The sequence below is a fragment of the Colossoma macropomum genome, unplaced genomic scaffold (genome assembly GCF_904425465.1).
Source record: "Colossoma macropomum unplaced genomic scaffold, Colossoma_macropomum, whole genome shotgun sequence".
In the NCBI taxonomy this organism is placed as follows: Eukaryota; Metazoa; Chordata; class Actinopteri; order Characiformes; family Serrasalmidae; genus Colossoma; species Colossoma macropomum.
Genome location: NW_023494792.1, coordinates 55,179,705 through 55,194,256, shown reverse-complemented (window position 1 = coordinate 55,194,256; position 14,552 = coordinate 55,179,705). Strand labels below are relative to the sequence as shown.

The following is a 14,552-nucleotide window of genomic DNA, read 5'->3' as shown; positions in this document are numbered from 1 at the left end:
ATGACGTCACCAACTAATCGACTACTAAAGTAGTTGACAACTAATTTGGTCGTCGATTTTAGTGGACTAAGTCGAATAATCGTTGCACCCCTAATGCATTAAAACTGTTTTAGAACTACAGCACGCAGACTGCTGGTCACCGTAGCAACGACAATCTAGTTGTAGCTAATGAAAAGGCAAAGAAAAATATTTAAGACGAACATCGATAATTTAAAGACCAACTGACAGACCTGTTTGCTGCGCTGCGTCTCGCTCCTAAAACAGAGAGAACGCGCTTCTTAAGGTGGCAAGTCATTTGATTTGATTGACAACTACCCAGAGAGCGAGCATATATCGGTCCGCTGGATTGATAAGGTCGGCACCCTACTGACTGTTTGCCACTGCTGGTCCACCCTCAGACCACCCAGTTAACTGTTATGCATACAAGTTTTAACTAGTTTTTAATCTCCTCAAACAGATTATAAACGCACACAGACTTTTATTTGGGAAATAAACTACAGACAAATATTACAAACAAATGAGGGGAAAAAAATCATGACTAGGCCTGAAATAAAATGATTTTATGGAAAATGTTGTTGCTGACACTGAGCTAGATTAAAATGATTTACTAAAGTAATTTACACAGTATAACTAAAGAAAGGCGGGAGGAAAAATCAGTAAATCGGACTGTGAGGATAAATGAGTGATGGTAAGTGGAATTTTGTCTAATACTCTGCTTAATCACCTGTGGACTGCCCAGAAAAGGCTGAGCAAAATGCAAGTGGACCGCCAGTGGTTCACTATCCTCTCGCTATTAGGGTAGGTAAACACCAGATAGCGAACGGAAGAGAAAAGACTGAGATCAGCGGTCTCAATATGGGAGGATCTGCTAAATGTGTGTGTTTAGTGTTTTGAGAATATGAATGTGAGCATTTGGGAGCATTGGCACCGTGTCCTGAAATGTGTGTAAACAGTCAAGAAAAACTGTAAATACAATCAAACGGAATAATTATAACTGCTGTCACTGATAATAATGTGGATTATTGTCCTGAGTGGATATTAAGTATCAGGGTTGTTCTGCCTCAGTCTGGAGTCTGAGTTTACTCCTGTTCAACATGGTCTGAAGTAACTTTAAAAAGCAGAGAAGATGCAAAACAATTTGTCAAGACAAGAGAATCAGTAATACTCCATCATGTTTCATCACCTCTAAAAAAGCAGATTTAGATTTACTCAGTCTGCATGTTCTGTTTACAGATCTCTGTGAAATGTACATTTTTAAAAATAAATGTGCTCCATAAATGAAGCACTTTTGATTCCTGAGAGATCGTCTGTTTTTGTATCTGAGATGTGTTAGTATGAAAAGCTGTTTCAAAGAACCTCCACACAATTGAAAGGTTCTGTAAAAGTTAGGAGTTTTCCTAGAATCATATTAACCTTTTAATGTGTGTAATACTGCTCAGTTCTTTTAACAAATGTAAAAAGCATTAGAACACTATGATAATAATGAAGTTTCAAATGTTGCATCAGAGGAATGAGTGATGGAAAGAGTGGAGAAGAAAGAAAGGGGTATTTAAAAGATCTGCATATTTTATTCTCTAATAATCATTCTACCTGAGCATTCTATAAATAAAACGAGTGCAATGATGTCAAACTGCATTCATTGTATTAACTTAAAGAATAAGGACAAGAACAGATGAATAATGCATGCAGTGAATGAAGATTCACAATAAAATCATTATAATGAAATGAAGGAAAAAAAAAAGAAAAATAGCAAAATGGTAAAAAGAAATGAACACATCCAAAAATAACTGGTCTTTTGGTCTGAGAGTTCTGTCCTCTCTCTTTTCTGTGCTGGTACTGATCCTCCACTGTCTGTCACAATGAATACAGAGTTTCAGTGAAGTCACACTTTGTCTAAACATTCTGCCAGTCGTCTGCAGCATGTCCTCTCCTTCAAACGCCATCTTTATCCTCAGAAAGACCATCTTTCTACTTATCTTTGCCTCAGTATAATGACACTTCATCAGATATAAAATGTATCATGACGTCTATAATGTATTTTCAGTTCTGACCCAAACAGCAAATGAGCTAAAATCTCTTCTATTTTCTACACAGACTAACACACAATTTCTGAGACACACAGAGTCAGAGTCACAGATAAACAGTTATCAGGTGTCCACAGGTGTACCACTGGTCAAGATATAGAGAGGATAGGACAGTTCAGAATTATCTTTCAGTCCCCGGCAGGAGATTCAGTGCATTACAAAAAACTCAATATATAGAATTTAACTCATTGTTGTGATTAAGGCTGTGTGGATATGATCTCACATTAATAATCAAACAATATTTACAGTCTTGCAAATAACACAAAAGAAAAAATGAAGACTTTTTACTCTGTAACACAATACTAAATGATTAATCTGTTAATCTGTTATCTGTTCATTTGTAAACATTTATAATGGTCTGGCCAATTTTTGGGTGACAACAGTACAACTGTCTCAGACAGCGGTGGATAAATGAATCACTCATAGAAATGTACTACAGTAAAACAGCACTTAGATTACTCACATTTAAAATTTTACTTCTTGCCTGTACAGCTTTTGTAGCTTTACCCTCTTAAATAATATACAATGAACATCAACAGCCCTTTAATTTAACGCTTTTAGCCCAAATCATTCACACACTGAAACTGTAATTAAACATTTTTGATAATACATGGATTATTTCTCCAAACAGCTCCCTAATAAGACTTAATATGCTAATTAGCAAAATACTTTTTTGCAGTATTTACACACATTTCGAGTCAGGACACAGGAACACAGCACATCACTGACAGAAACTGTAACTGCCTGTGTTGAATATGAGAACACTGATAGCATAAAAATAACCTGAGATGTGTTCTTCTTTCCTGCACACACAGATGTGTTCAATAAATAACACACTACATGTTGCTTCACATCTGTATTGACAGTATAGCTCACTAAGGCTGGAAGATTTCAATGAAAGCCATGCATTTTGTGACACTGGGCTTGGTAAATCTGGGGGGTAAGATAGAATAAACAATGTTTATACTTTTTAAAATATGAATTGTGATCTGTAATAAAATCATTTCTTGCGTCTGAAGAGGTTTGAATGTAGTTTCCTGAAGAAAGACACTGGTTGTGCACTCTCAGTCACATGATCCATCTCTGTCTGAGGCTCCTCCTCCACATCATAACCTGTAAAATGAGTATTTTTTTTTAAATAAATACATACACACATACACACATACATACACACATACATACAAAAGAGTTGTGCTAGTGAAAATCCTCCCTTGGATTTTCTTCCTACTGTGTATACTCCAGCTGCTGCTGATAATCCAGGTAGTTGGATCAAAATCCTGGGGAACCATAGTGCTATTCTAAAGCACTATGTACAGCCCCAATTCCCAAAAAGTTGGGACGCTGTGTAAAATGTAAATAAATGTAAATTAAAACAGAATGCAATGATTTTCAAATCTCATAGACCCATATTTTATTCACAATAGAACATAAAACACATATCAGATGTTGAAAGTGAAACATTTTACCATTTCATGAAAAACATTAACTCATTTAGAACTTGATGGCAGCAACACATCTCAAAAAAGTTTGGACAGGGCCGTGTCTACCATTGTGTAGCATCCCCTCTTCTTTTATCAACAGTCTGTAAATGTCTGGGAAGTGAGGAGAACAATTGTTTGAGTTTTGGGAGAGCAATGTTCTAGCTGTACAACAGTCCTGGGTCTTCCTGAGTTTTCATTTCAGGATGTGCCAAATGTTTTCTGTTGGTGAAAGATCTGGACTGCAGGCAGGCCAGGTCAGCACTCAGACTCTTCTCCCGTGCTGTTGTGATGGATGCAGTAAGTGGTTTAGCATTGTCTTGCTGAAATATGCAAGACCTTCCCTGAAAGAGACGTTGTCTGAATGGGAGCATATGTTGTTCTAAAACCTCGATATACTGTTCAGCATTGATAGTGCCTTTCCAGATGTGTAAGCTGCCCACGCCATAGGCACTAATGCAACCCCATACCATCAGAGATGCAGGCTTTTGAACTGTGCGCTGATAACAAGCTGGATGGTCCCTGTCCTCTTGAGTCTGCAGAACATGGCGTCCATGGTTTCCAAAAAGAATTTCAAATTTTCATTCATCTGACCACAGAATAGTTTTCCATTTGCCTCAGTCCATTTTAAATGAGCTTTGGCCCAGAGAAGATGGCGTTGTTTTTGGATCGTGTTGACATATGGCTTCTTCTTTGCATGATACAGCTTTAACTTGCACTTTGGATTGCATGGTGAACTGTGTTCACAGACAGTGATTTCTGGAACTGTTCCTGAGCCCATGCAGTGATTTCCAGTATTGAATAATGCCTATTTTTAATGTAGTGCCGCCTGCGGCCTGAAGATCATGAGCATCCAATATTGACCGTCGGCCTTGTCCCTTGCGTACAGGGATTTCTCCAGATTCTCTGAATCTTTTGATGATAGTATGTACTGTTTATATTAAGTCTTTGCAATTTTATGCTGAGAAACATTTTTCTGAAATTCTTCCAAAATTTTTTGATGAAGTTTTTTCGATTGGTGAACCTCTGCCCATCTTTGCTTCTGAGACACTTTGCCTCTCTAAAATACTCTTTTTATACCCAGTCACGTGAGTTAATTGCAAATTACTCCTCCAGCTGTTTTTTATTAGTACTACTTACTTGTCCAGCCTTTTGTTGCCCCTGTCCCAACTTGGCAGCGTTGCTGCCATCAAGTTCTAAATGAGTTAATATTAATGGTAAAATGTCTCACTTTCAACATCTGATATGTGTTCTGTGTTCTACTGTGAATAAAATATGGGGCTATGAGATTCGCAAATCATTGCATTCTGTTTTCATTTACATTTATTCACATTTTACACAGCGTCCCAACTTTTTGGGATTTGGGGTTGTAGGTTATGTTTAATATTACAGGTTTACTCACAGTTCAAGTCCTTCACTAAAGTCCCAGGGAACACAGTGTAAATTGTTAAAGATGTTTATATGACTAGAGTTTTATATTAAAGCTGTGTGAGTGGAACAAGTGACATCAGCCTTGTGAATGGTGAGGAAAAAGCTGATGTAAGCTTTAACAAAGATTAAAATCATCCTAGTTTACACTAAGGAAAGTGAAATTCGTCATTTATTTGACATTACAAAATCATTCACAGGATATTTTTTGTACATTGTGTGCTCACAAGTACAAAACTAACCTAGTTTGAAAGAAGAAGATGGATCTAGAATAATATATTTGAATAAAATATATTACTGTTTATAATAACTGACTGTTTTAAGCATGTGTATGGACTCATCATTAGCTATCATTTTATGAATAAGGATAGATTTAGAGACAAGTAACTTCCAGTATTGCAATAATAGAAGTGCACTATTCATTTGTAGTGTTACAGGTAACCCTTCCAACTCTGCTGAAGAATTGAAAAATTTCATTCCCAAAAGGTATATATACATATATATATATATATATATATATATATATATATATATAAAACAAATATGGCTGCATTCCTGCTTCCTGTGCACTTAATTTAAAATACTTACACATACATTTACATTTGGAATGTAGCAGTGTACACAAGATTAACCACTCACCCTTTACGCCGCTTACATCCTGTTTAGCAGTGCTGACATCATCATAGTTCTCTGCTGTGTCCACAAACATGATGAATGATAACATTAAGAAACAAACCTACTAATTTTACTGATTTTACTGTGTTAAACTTATGTATTACATAATTACTTTATATACATTATATGTATAATATAAGATAATATAAATTATATGAAATTATTTGTCCAAAAACATACCTGTCATAATGTTGGAGTTTGGTCCAGCGATAACAGCATCATCATAGTTATCTTTCATGTCTTCTGTCAAAATGTAGAGATAATTGTCATTAAATCAGCATCAGTATCATCAGTGACTGTGTTCATGTTTGAGATTACAGTATTGTTACATTACGAGTCAAACCTGTTACAACAGCTGAGCTCTGATCAGCAGTGATGACATCATCATATGTCTCTGCTTCCTCTACACCAAAACAGAAATATTTAAAAGTCCATATTCTTTTTCCTCAAGGTCCACTTATAATGTTTGTCATGATTAATTATTTCATGATCTATTTTCTAACCTCTCTTTGTCCTCTACAATTAAACAGGCTGTTTTTGTTACCGTGCCTTTAAGACTGATATGTGTAAACCAGCCTTCTTTCTGATTAGCTATCCTGCATCATTTACAAAGCTGTCTGGGTTGAAAGGCTCCTTAACACTTCAGCATGGGTGGGTGGAGCTAATGTGCTGTAGGCTGAATAGGCTATACACAAATTATTGTTTTTCATGACATTACAAAACCAGTGAATTCAAAACAAGCTGTTTCCGAACAAAAGTAATTAATTAATTATTGTAATTTAATTTAATTGTATTTCCTTCTAAACTGAAACCGAAAAACAGAAACACACCTGCTACACTATCAGAGATCTGTCCAGCAGTGATGACATCATCATAGTTCTCTTCTGTGTCCTCTTTTGCTGATTCACCTAAATCAAATAAAAACAGACTGACTTTACAAACTGCATGTTTTTACATTGTGGTTTAATGTAAAGATAAAATCAATCAGGTGATTAATTAATAAAAGAACTCACTTATCAGGCCACTGGTGGTAACAACATCATCGTAATATTCAGCCTGTACTCCAGTCATAGACTTTGCTGCAAAAAGAGTGAAATTCATCACTTTTGATTAAATTTAATTAAAATGAAATATTAATTTGATAGAGCCTGTGAATTACAGGATAAGACACTGTTAAAATTCTACAGGAAATTACTTTTGACAGACGCTTCAGAACTAGAGATAAATCAAATCTTTAATTGAAGAAACAAATTAGACTTACTTATGAAACCACCCTTAAAAACCAACATGTATGATGTAAAATTAACCAAAATATTAAGTATGTTTATTATAGCAGTTTAGAATGTATCCAGAATGTCTGAGTGATAATGTATTAATAGTGTATTCCTGTGATTATATGGAATGAATAGTGTATTTGTTTACTTACTTACTTTCTTACTTACTAACTTACTTATTTACAATGATCTAAATGTTATGTCTAAATGCCTGTGCTGATGACATGAAATCATGATTTGTTAAGCACTGTTGTGGCTGTAGTCTGTTTTTTTCTTAAAAGCCAGCTCTGGTTTAGTAAAGTCCAAGGATGATAACCACTCCGGAACTAAGAGGTAATGGACATTTGTTTACTAAAAAGGTTTACTCTGGTTCCCTCATGACAGAACGAAGACACTAAATAACCTTCATGACTCTCAAAGGACACAGCTGCGTATCTCCCAAACCTTCTCTCTCCGCCTTATCTATCACACCACAGACATGCTTCTCACTGAGCCGACTTTTCAGTGACTTCATTTTACAGAACTTTAAGGAATATATTTTCCAACATTATGGAACTCTTGTGTTTCTGACCACCCAAAAATAATTAGTCATATGAACTCTTGAAGTGTTCCCTAGTTATGAATCTTATAAGTAATTTGTCATTGTTGTAGGAAACAAGAATGTGTCAGTTGTGACTGTTTAATGGTATAGCATAGTTTTGAAACTACATGGTTGTTTTCACGATATAACCCTTCACTGTCTGTTATAAAAGGAGGTATTTCTGTTCCTCAAAAATCTGTTCCATCCAATAGCCTGGAACGTGATACATTAGCCCCGTACCCAATCCCCGACCAGGAGGCGTGGCTTGGACCCCGTCTAACAGAGACTTGTGCAGTTTCAGCTGGAGAAACAAAAAGCCCCCAGAGAACGGAGAACAGCAGTAACAAAATGGCATGAAAAGTGAATTGCAAATTCGCTCAACACCTTTGTTAGGATCTACAAACCTACTGGTGGCCAATGGTGAGTTTTGACGCCCAAGTGTTGGCTGTAAAACTTAAAAAAGGTGTAGCAGAGTTGATCCTAGAGCCCAGAGTTTTGGAATGGTTTGCCTAAGTGATGCGGCTTGAGTGAAACCAGCATCCCTCTGCAACCAGCCCACCCGGTTGGTCTGCTATGTGCTTTGTCCATCTCCAGCTGGGGAAGCTGTGCCTTGTTGATGACAGAGCTCCAGGCCGGGTCTAACCGCCCAGCCTTGTGCGCACAAGCCAACAGAAAGTTACCTGCTGGACCAAGCGACCAGACCCACACCCTGCCTAGGTGGAACGAGGCCAACCTACCACCTGCCAGCGTGGTAAGGCTAAAACTCCTTCGTACACTCAGATCTGATGCCCAGGTCGCCCTCCTAGCCTCCTTCTGTGTGATTTAATGTCAGCAAATTTGCACCATTTAACAACCTGCTATCTCTCTCAATTCTTATCAGGGACTCTAAATAACTCATGCCAACCTGTTGATTAGACAATAAACTCCATTTATCTTGTTCATTTATACTAAATAATAATCAAGCTAGTTATTTGTAAACACATGGTGTGCGTGTGAATTATCATTGTTCAGCTGAATGATCCCTGATCCTAGGGGAACCCCCTCTTTTCTTAGGGATCAATGATATCAAACTGATCAAACCGATGTATGTTTGTGGTACATTAGTAACATTGGTTGAATTACTATTATTGCTCATATATATATATATATATATATATATATATATATATACACTGCTGAAATGGGGATTCTGATTGGTTCTGATTGGTTCTGCAGCTAAATTAAGATTCTGATTGGTTCTACAACTGGAATGGGGATTCTGATTGGTTCTGCCGCTAAATGGAGATTCTAATTGATTTTGCAGCTGAATTTTATTCTCTGTCTGTTCATGTCAGACAGTGCTCCATGCAGGGAAAGAGGGGTTGTTATTTTTTATGTAAGCATCCTGAACTCAGTCAGAAAGTACTGGGTCGTCCCCCAGTACTTTAAAAAGTGGTGGGTCAAATGCCCGCTTGCCCCTGTGGTTCCAGTGGCCCTGCTTAGTTCCTTCACTTTACTTTACCAATTCACCTCACTATGTTGACAGACGTTTGCTTGTTTTAAGCATTATTTCTTAAAACAAATAATAAAAAAGAAATAAACAATATATTTCTATTACTAAAGTTACTTAATAAAGTAATTTTATTAATTGAAAGTGACCCAATTTCAATTAATAAAGTTACTCCAGTAAGAATGTCTAGAAGTAAGTTACACAATCTTATAATATTCTTACAACAATCTCAAAATGGGAAATATTAGAAATATTGGCTAGATATAAGATAGCATTGTTTCAAGTGTAGATGATTGTGCTTAGGAGCCCACTATTTTAAAAATGTGCCTTTCACTTGCGTTCCTCTCTGTTGACTAGAGCAGGGGTTTTCAACCTTTTTGGACATGCGCCCCCTTCTGTGTGTCTGCTTTGTCCACATTTCCACACTCAATCTAGCCTCTCCATTGTTCCAGTTTTCTCACGAACCCTTCGATTTTGTCAGACAACGTTGGCAAATTAGAATTTGGGCCCTGAAGTGACGAATTAATGGTATTAAGTTTGTCGAAAATTTTCATGACAAAATGCCCACCACGGGCGAGCAGAGAGATCCGGTGTGGAATACTGTACCGTAAAAGTTTGGTATTTTTCTCTTTCATCATTAAGGACTGTATTAGAGACAATGGTGTAGCCTGTCTTGGAACATTGTACTTCTGAGGTAGTTTTTCATGATTTTCAGTTTTAAAAAAGACCTTTCTGCACTTGCCACAGTGACAGGTATGGTTAAAAAATAGCATAAGAGCAGGAGCCACATCCCTCACACTAGACAGAATTAAGGAGTGCTTCAGGAGCAAAAGCTTGGTCAGAGACTTAACTGAGCTCACAGTCTCTGGTCCGAGAGCATTTCAGAATTAAATAAAAGAAGCAAAGTTTTACTCGGTAATTATGGACACTGCTTGGGACTTAAGTAAGGTGGATCAATTGTGATGTGCTAAATGAATCTGCCGATGCAATAGCCGTTATTCACAAGGATGATCTTACACCCGAGTTTCCATCACAGTTCCTTGACTTTATTATTATTTTCAATGAAAACATTAACAAAAATATCTATTGTACAACTTCAGAAAAAAGATAATGTTTAAGTAAGTAAATCACTGTTGTCGGAAGAAAACCTGGTACCTCCATAATGGTAACTTTACAGGAGAAGGATGGAATGAGACTCTAACTTTACAGGAGAAGGATGGAATGAGACCAAGTCATTTTAGGTCATTTCTTTTAGTCTATTCACCATAAAATTTACATACAATGTAAAGGATAACAGGCATTTTCAAATTATGTCAAAAATTGAAAGATGTCAAAAATATAAGGTTTTCTTCTGACAACAGCAAAATATAGCCTCAAAGGTACAGTAATGACTCAATTGTGTATGCTTATCATCACATAGACTTGGTTATTTAGTTTGTTTATTTATTGAGGACAATGATCCAATATCACATATCTGTGAGTAGAAAAAAAATGTGAACCTTTTCTTTGAGTATCTGGTCTGCCCCCCCTTGTGTAGCAATAACTGCAACTAAAAGTTTCTGGTAACTGTTGATTAGTCCTGCACTGTGAAATTTCAGCCCATTCCTCCATACAAAACAGCTTCAACTCTTTTACATAGGTCATTTTCCTCCCATGAACTGCTCCATTCAAAAACTTTACCTGGATAAGGTTTTTAGGCTGGAATTCTGTGTTTTCAGTGTTCTTTTTGGAGAGCAGTGGCTTTCTCCTTGCAACCCTGCCACACACATCAGTGTTCTCTTGATGGTGGACTCATGAACATTAACATTAGCCATTATGAGACAGGCCTTTAGTTGCTTAGAAGTTATCCTGGGTTTTTTTGTGACATCGCGGACTATTACACGCCTTGCTCTTGGTGTGATCTTTGTTGGTCGACCACTCCTGAGGAGTGTAAAAATGGTCTTAAATTTCCTCCCTTTTGCACATAATCTGTCTGACGGTGGACTGGTGGAGTCCAAACTCTTTAGAGATTATTTTGTAACCTTTTCCAGCCTGATGAGCATCAACAACTATTCTTCTGTGGTCCTCGGAAATCTTCTTTGTTCATGTCATGATACACTTCCACAAACGTGTTGTGAAGATCAGACTGTGACAGATCCCTGTTCTTTAAATAAAACAGGATGGTCACTCACACCTGATTGCCATCCCACTGATTGAAAACACCCAAATCTTATTTTCACCTTCAAATGATCTGCTAATCCTAAAGATTTGCATACTTTTGCCACTCACAAATATGTAATATCTGGCCATGGGAGGAGTTTGGCGAAGCCATGGAAAAAGACTTTCGGTCGGCTTCAAGGAGTTTCTGGACAACTATCCGGCGACTCAGGAGTGGTCAAGGTGGCTTTGCCCAAGCTGTATTTGGCAGGGGTGGAGAAACTCTGATTTTAAATGAGAATATTGTCAGTCAGTGGAAGAAGCACTTTGAGGAACTCATTAATACGAGAGACATGCCTCCCTCACAGAAGTCAGGGCCAGAGGCTTCTAGCGGGTCAGGCTCCATTTCCCTAGTGGAAGTCACTGAGGTAGTTGGCAAGCTCCTCAGTGGCAAGGCACCGGTGGTGGAAGAGATTCACCCGGAAATGCTAAAGGCTCTGGATGTTGTTGGGCTGTCAGGCTGACACGCCTCTGCAATATCGCATGGACCTCGGGAACAGTACCGTTGGACTGGCAGGATGATGGTCCCTATTTTTAAGAAAGGGGACCGGAGGGTGTGTGCCAACTACCGGGATATCACACTGTTCAGCCTCCCTGGGAATGTTTATGCCAAGGTGCTGGAAAGGCGACTCCAGCCAATAGTCAGACTTCAGATTGAGGAGGAACAATGCGGATTTTGTCCTGGCCGTGGAACAATGGACCACCCTCTCTCAGATTGTTGAGGGGCATGGGAGTTTGCCAGCCCAGTCTACATGTGTTTCGTGGACTTGGACAAGGCTTACGACTGTGTTACCCGAGATATCTTGGGGGAAGTCATCTGGGAGTATGGGATGCTGGGGCTACTACTCTGGGCCATCCAATCGCTGTACTCCTGGAGTGAGAATTGTGTTTGTATACTCGGCATTAAGTCAAGCTCATTCAGCATTTGTGTTGGACTCCGCCAAGGTTGTGCCTTGTCTCCACTCCTGTTTGTAATATTCAGGGACAGGTTGTCAAGGGATAGCTGAGGTCAGGAGGGCATTATGTGTGGAGGCCGGAGGGTGGCATCTCTGCTATTTGCAGATGATGTTGTCCTTTTGGCTGGATCGCATGGATGCCTCCAGTGCTCACTGGAGTATTTTGCAGCTGAGTGTGAAGCCGTTGGTATGCAGATCAGCACCTCCAAGTCTGAGTCCATGATCCTCGCCTGGAAAAGGATGGCATGCCCACTCCAGGTAAGGGGAAAGGACCTTCCCCAGGTGGAGGAGTTTAAGTGTCTCAGGGTCTTGTTCATGAGTGATGTGAACAGGGATCATGAGATTGGCTGCAGGCTGGGACAAGCGGCAGCAGCATTGCAGTCACTGTACCGGACTGTAGTGGTGAACAGGGAGCTGAGCCATAAGGCAAAGCGCTCTGTTTACTGGTCAGTCTACATCATGACACTCACCTATGGTCATGAGCTGTGGGTAATGACCGAAAAAATGAGATTGCGAATACAAGCAGTGGGAATGAGCTTTCTTCGCAGGGTGGCGGGCTACACTCTGTTTGATAGGGCGAGGAGCTCAGCCATCTGGGAAGAGCTCGGAGTAGCGCTGCTACTCCTCCCAAGGGGGTTTACCAGGCACAGCCTACTGGGATGAGATCCCGGGGTCGTCCTAGGACCTGCTGGAGGGATTGTATCTCCAAGTTGGCCAGGGAGCAGCTTGGGGTCCCCCGGAATGAGCTGGAGGCTTGTTATGAAGTTTTAGGTCAAATTTATGCAGAAATATAGACAATTCTAAAGGGTTCAAATTTTCAATATATATATTTATGTGCGTGTGTGTGTGTTTGTATGTGTCTGTGTCTGTGTGTGTTTACATAAAGGAGCAAGAGGGGGCCAGTAAAAAGTAAACCACTGGTGTAGGAGATTTTATGAAATGTCACTTTGAAAAATTGAATCAAATAGAAGGTCCCTATCTATGACTTTGCACTAATGTTTGAAAATACTCAAAAAAATGACTTGAGTACGTGTAATTGAGTGAATGTAACTAATTACACACCTCCATCCTCCATGCCATGCTTCAAATATAGGATTTACTTTAGACCTAAATGTGTTCTAAATAATCCTGCCTTCCGCCCAATGACAGCTGGGATAGGCTCCAGCACCCCACCGCGACCCAGAAGGATAAGCGGTTTAGATGATGGATGGATGGATGGATGTGTTCTAAATAATAGATAAAAGATAAAATAAACTCGGCTTATAATATTTATAATCAAGCCTGTAACTAATAAATGGTGATTTTAATATTTGTGAATTTAATGGAGTTTAACACTCTCTGGTCCTCTTACCTGAGAGAAGCTCCTCATCCACATTCTCATATCCTGAATGCTGTTCTTCAGAGAGGATACTTCCTGTTAGAGGAGAGCAGAACAGTTATGAATCACGTTCAGAATGCAGAACCACCTACAATCCTCTGAGTGCTGTGGATTATTGTGAACTGGGTGGATTACAGGAAATAACATCAGTGCAGACAGTAGAGAGTGCTCTCATACACAGCACTCAACACTCTTTCACTCACCTCACTTGGAAATGAACTCTCACTCACTCTGTCACTTACTTGATCACTCACACAGTCATTTGGTCACTCAATTGGTCACTCACTCAGACACTTTGTCACTCAATCAGTCACTCACTCACACACTCAGTCAATGACTCAGTCATTCATTTGGTCAATTTGTCACTCAATCGGTCACTCACACGCTTGTTCACTTAGTCACTTACTCATTTATTCACTTGGTGATCAACTCAGCAGGTCAGTCAGTCATTCACTCACTCTCTTGGTCCCTTGATCAAACTCACTTGGTGACTAGGTCACTCACTCAACAACACATTCACTTAGTCCCTTAGTCTTTCACTTCCTTGATCTCTCTCTTGGTCAAAGACACACACAGACACACATACACACACATACGCTCCATTTACTCTCTCTCTATCTCTCTCTCTCTCTCTCTCTCTCTGTCTGTCTGTCTGTCTGTCTCCCACACACACACATGCAAATTCTCCCTTTAAACCATACACATTCATTCTCTCGTCTCACCTGCAGCTGTGTGGTTTGTCAGTTTTACAGCAATTACACAGTTTAACTTCAGCTGCCTAATAGATGCTTATCAGCAGAATGAACACACTACACTACATGTAGATCTACTCTGCACGTTTCATCTAATATACACTAAACTCTCATATAACTGATTTGCTCTTATTAGTAGTACACAGAGAATGCTATACTGAAGAAATTATTCAAAATTTTGGATTAACTTTTTACATTTTAAATCATAGTTAATTTGAAAACATTGCTTTGATCTCTAGGCAAGCCAGCATGCATTGCATTG

At 38.9% G+C, this 14,552-nt stretch overlaps 1 protein-coding gene across 1 annotated transcript in view; it reads right to left on the bottom strand.

Moving 5' to 3' along the window:
* The window catches only part of LOC118811239 (scavenger receptor cysteine-rich type 1 protein M130-like), a 29,622-nt gene that overhangs the window by 682 nt on the left and 14,388 nt on the right, over nucleotides 1-14,552 (bottom strand). Inside the window, exons 12-15 of the mRNA XM_036575397.1 lie at nucleotides 13,512-13,574; nucleotides 6,679-6,744; nucleotides 6,496-6,573; nucleotides 5,846-5,908 (exon numbers count right to left, since the gene is read on the bottom strand). Of these exons, the coding sequence (XP_036431290.1) occupies nucleotides 5,846-5,908; nucleotides 6,496-6,573; nucleotides 6,679-6,744; nucleotides 13,512-13,574 (270 nt within the window). The remainder of the gene's footprint in view (nucleotides 1-5,845; nucleotides 5,909-6,495; nucleotides 6,574-6,678; nucleotides 6,745-13,511; nucleotides 13,575-14,552) is intronic.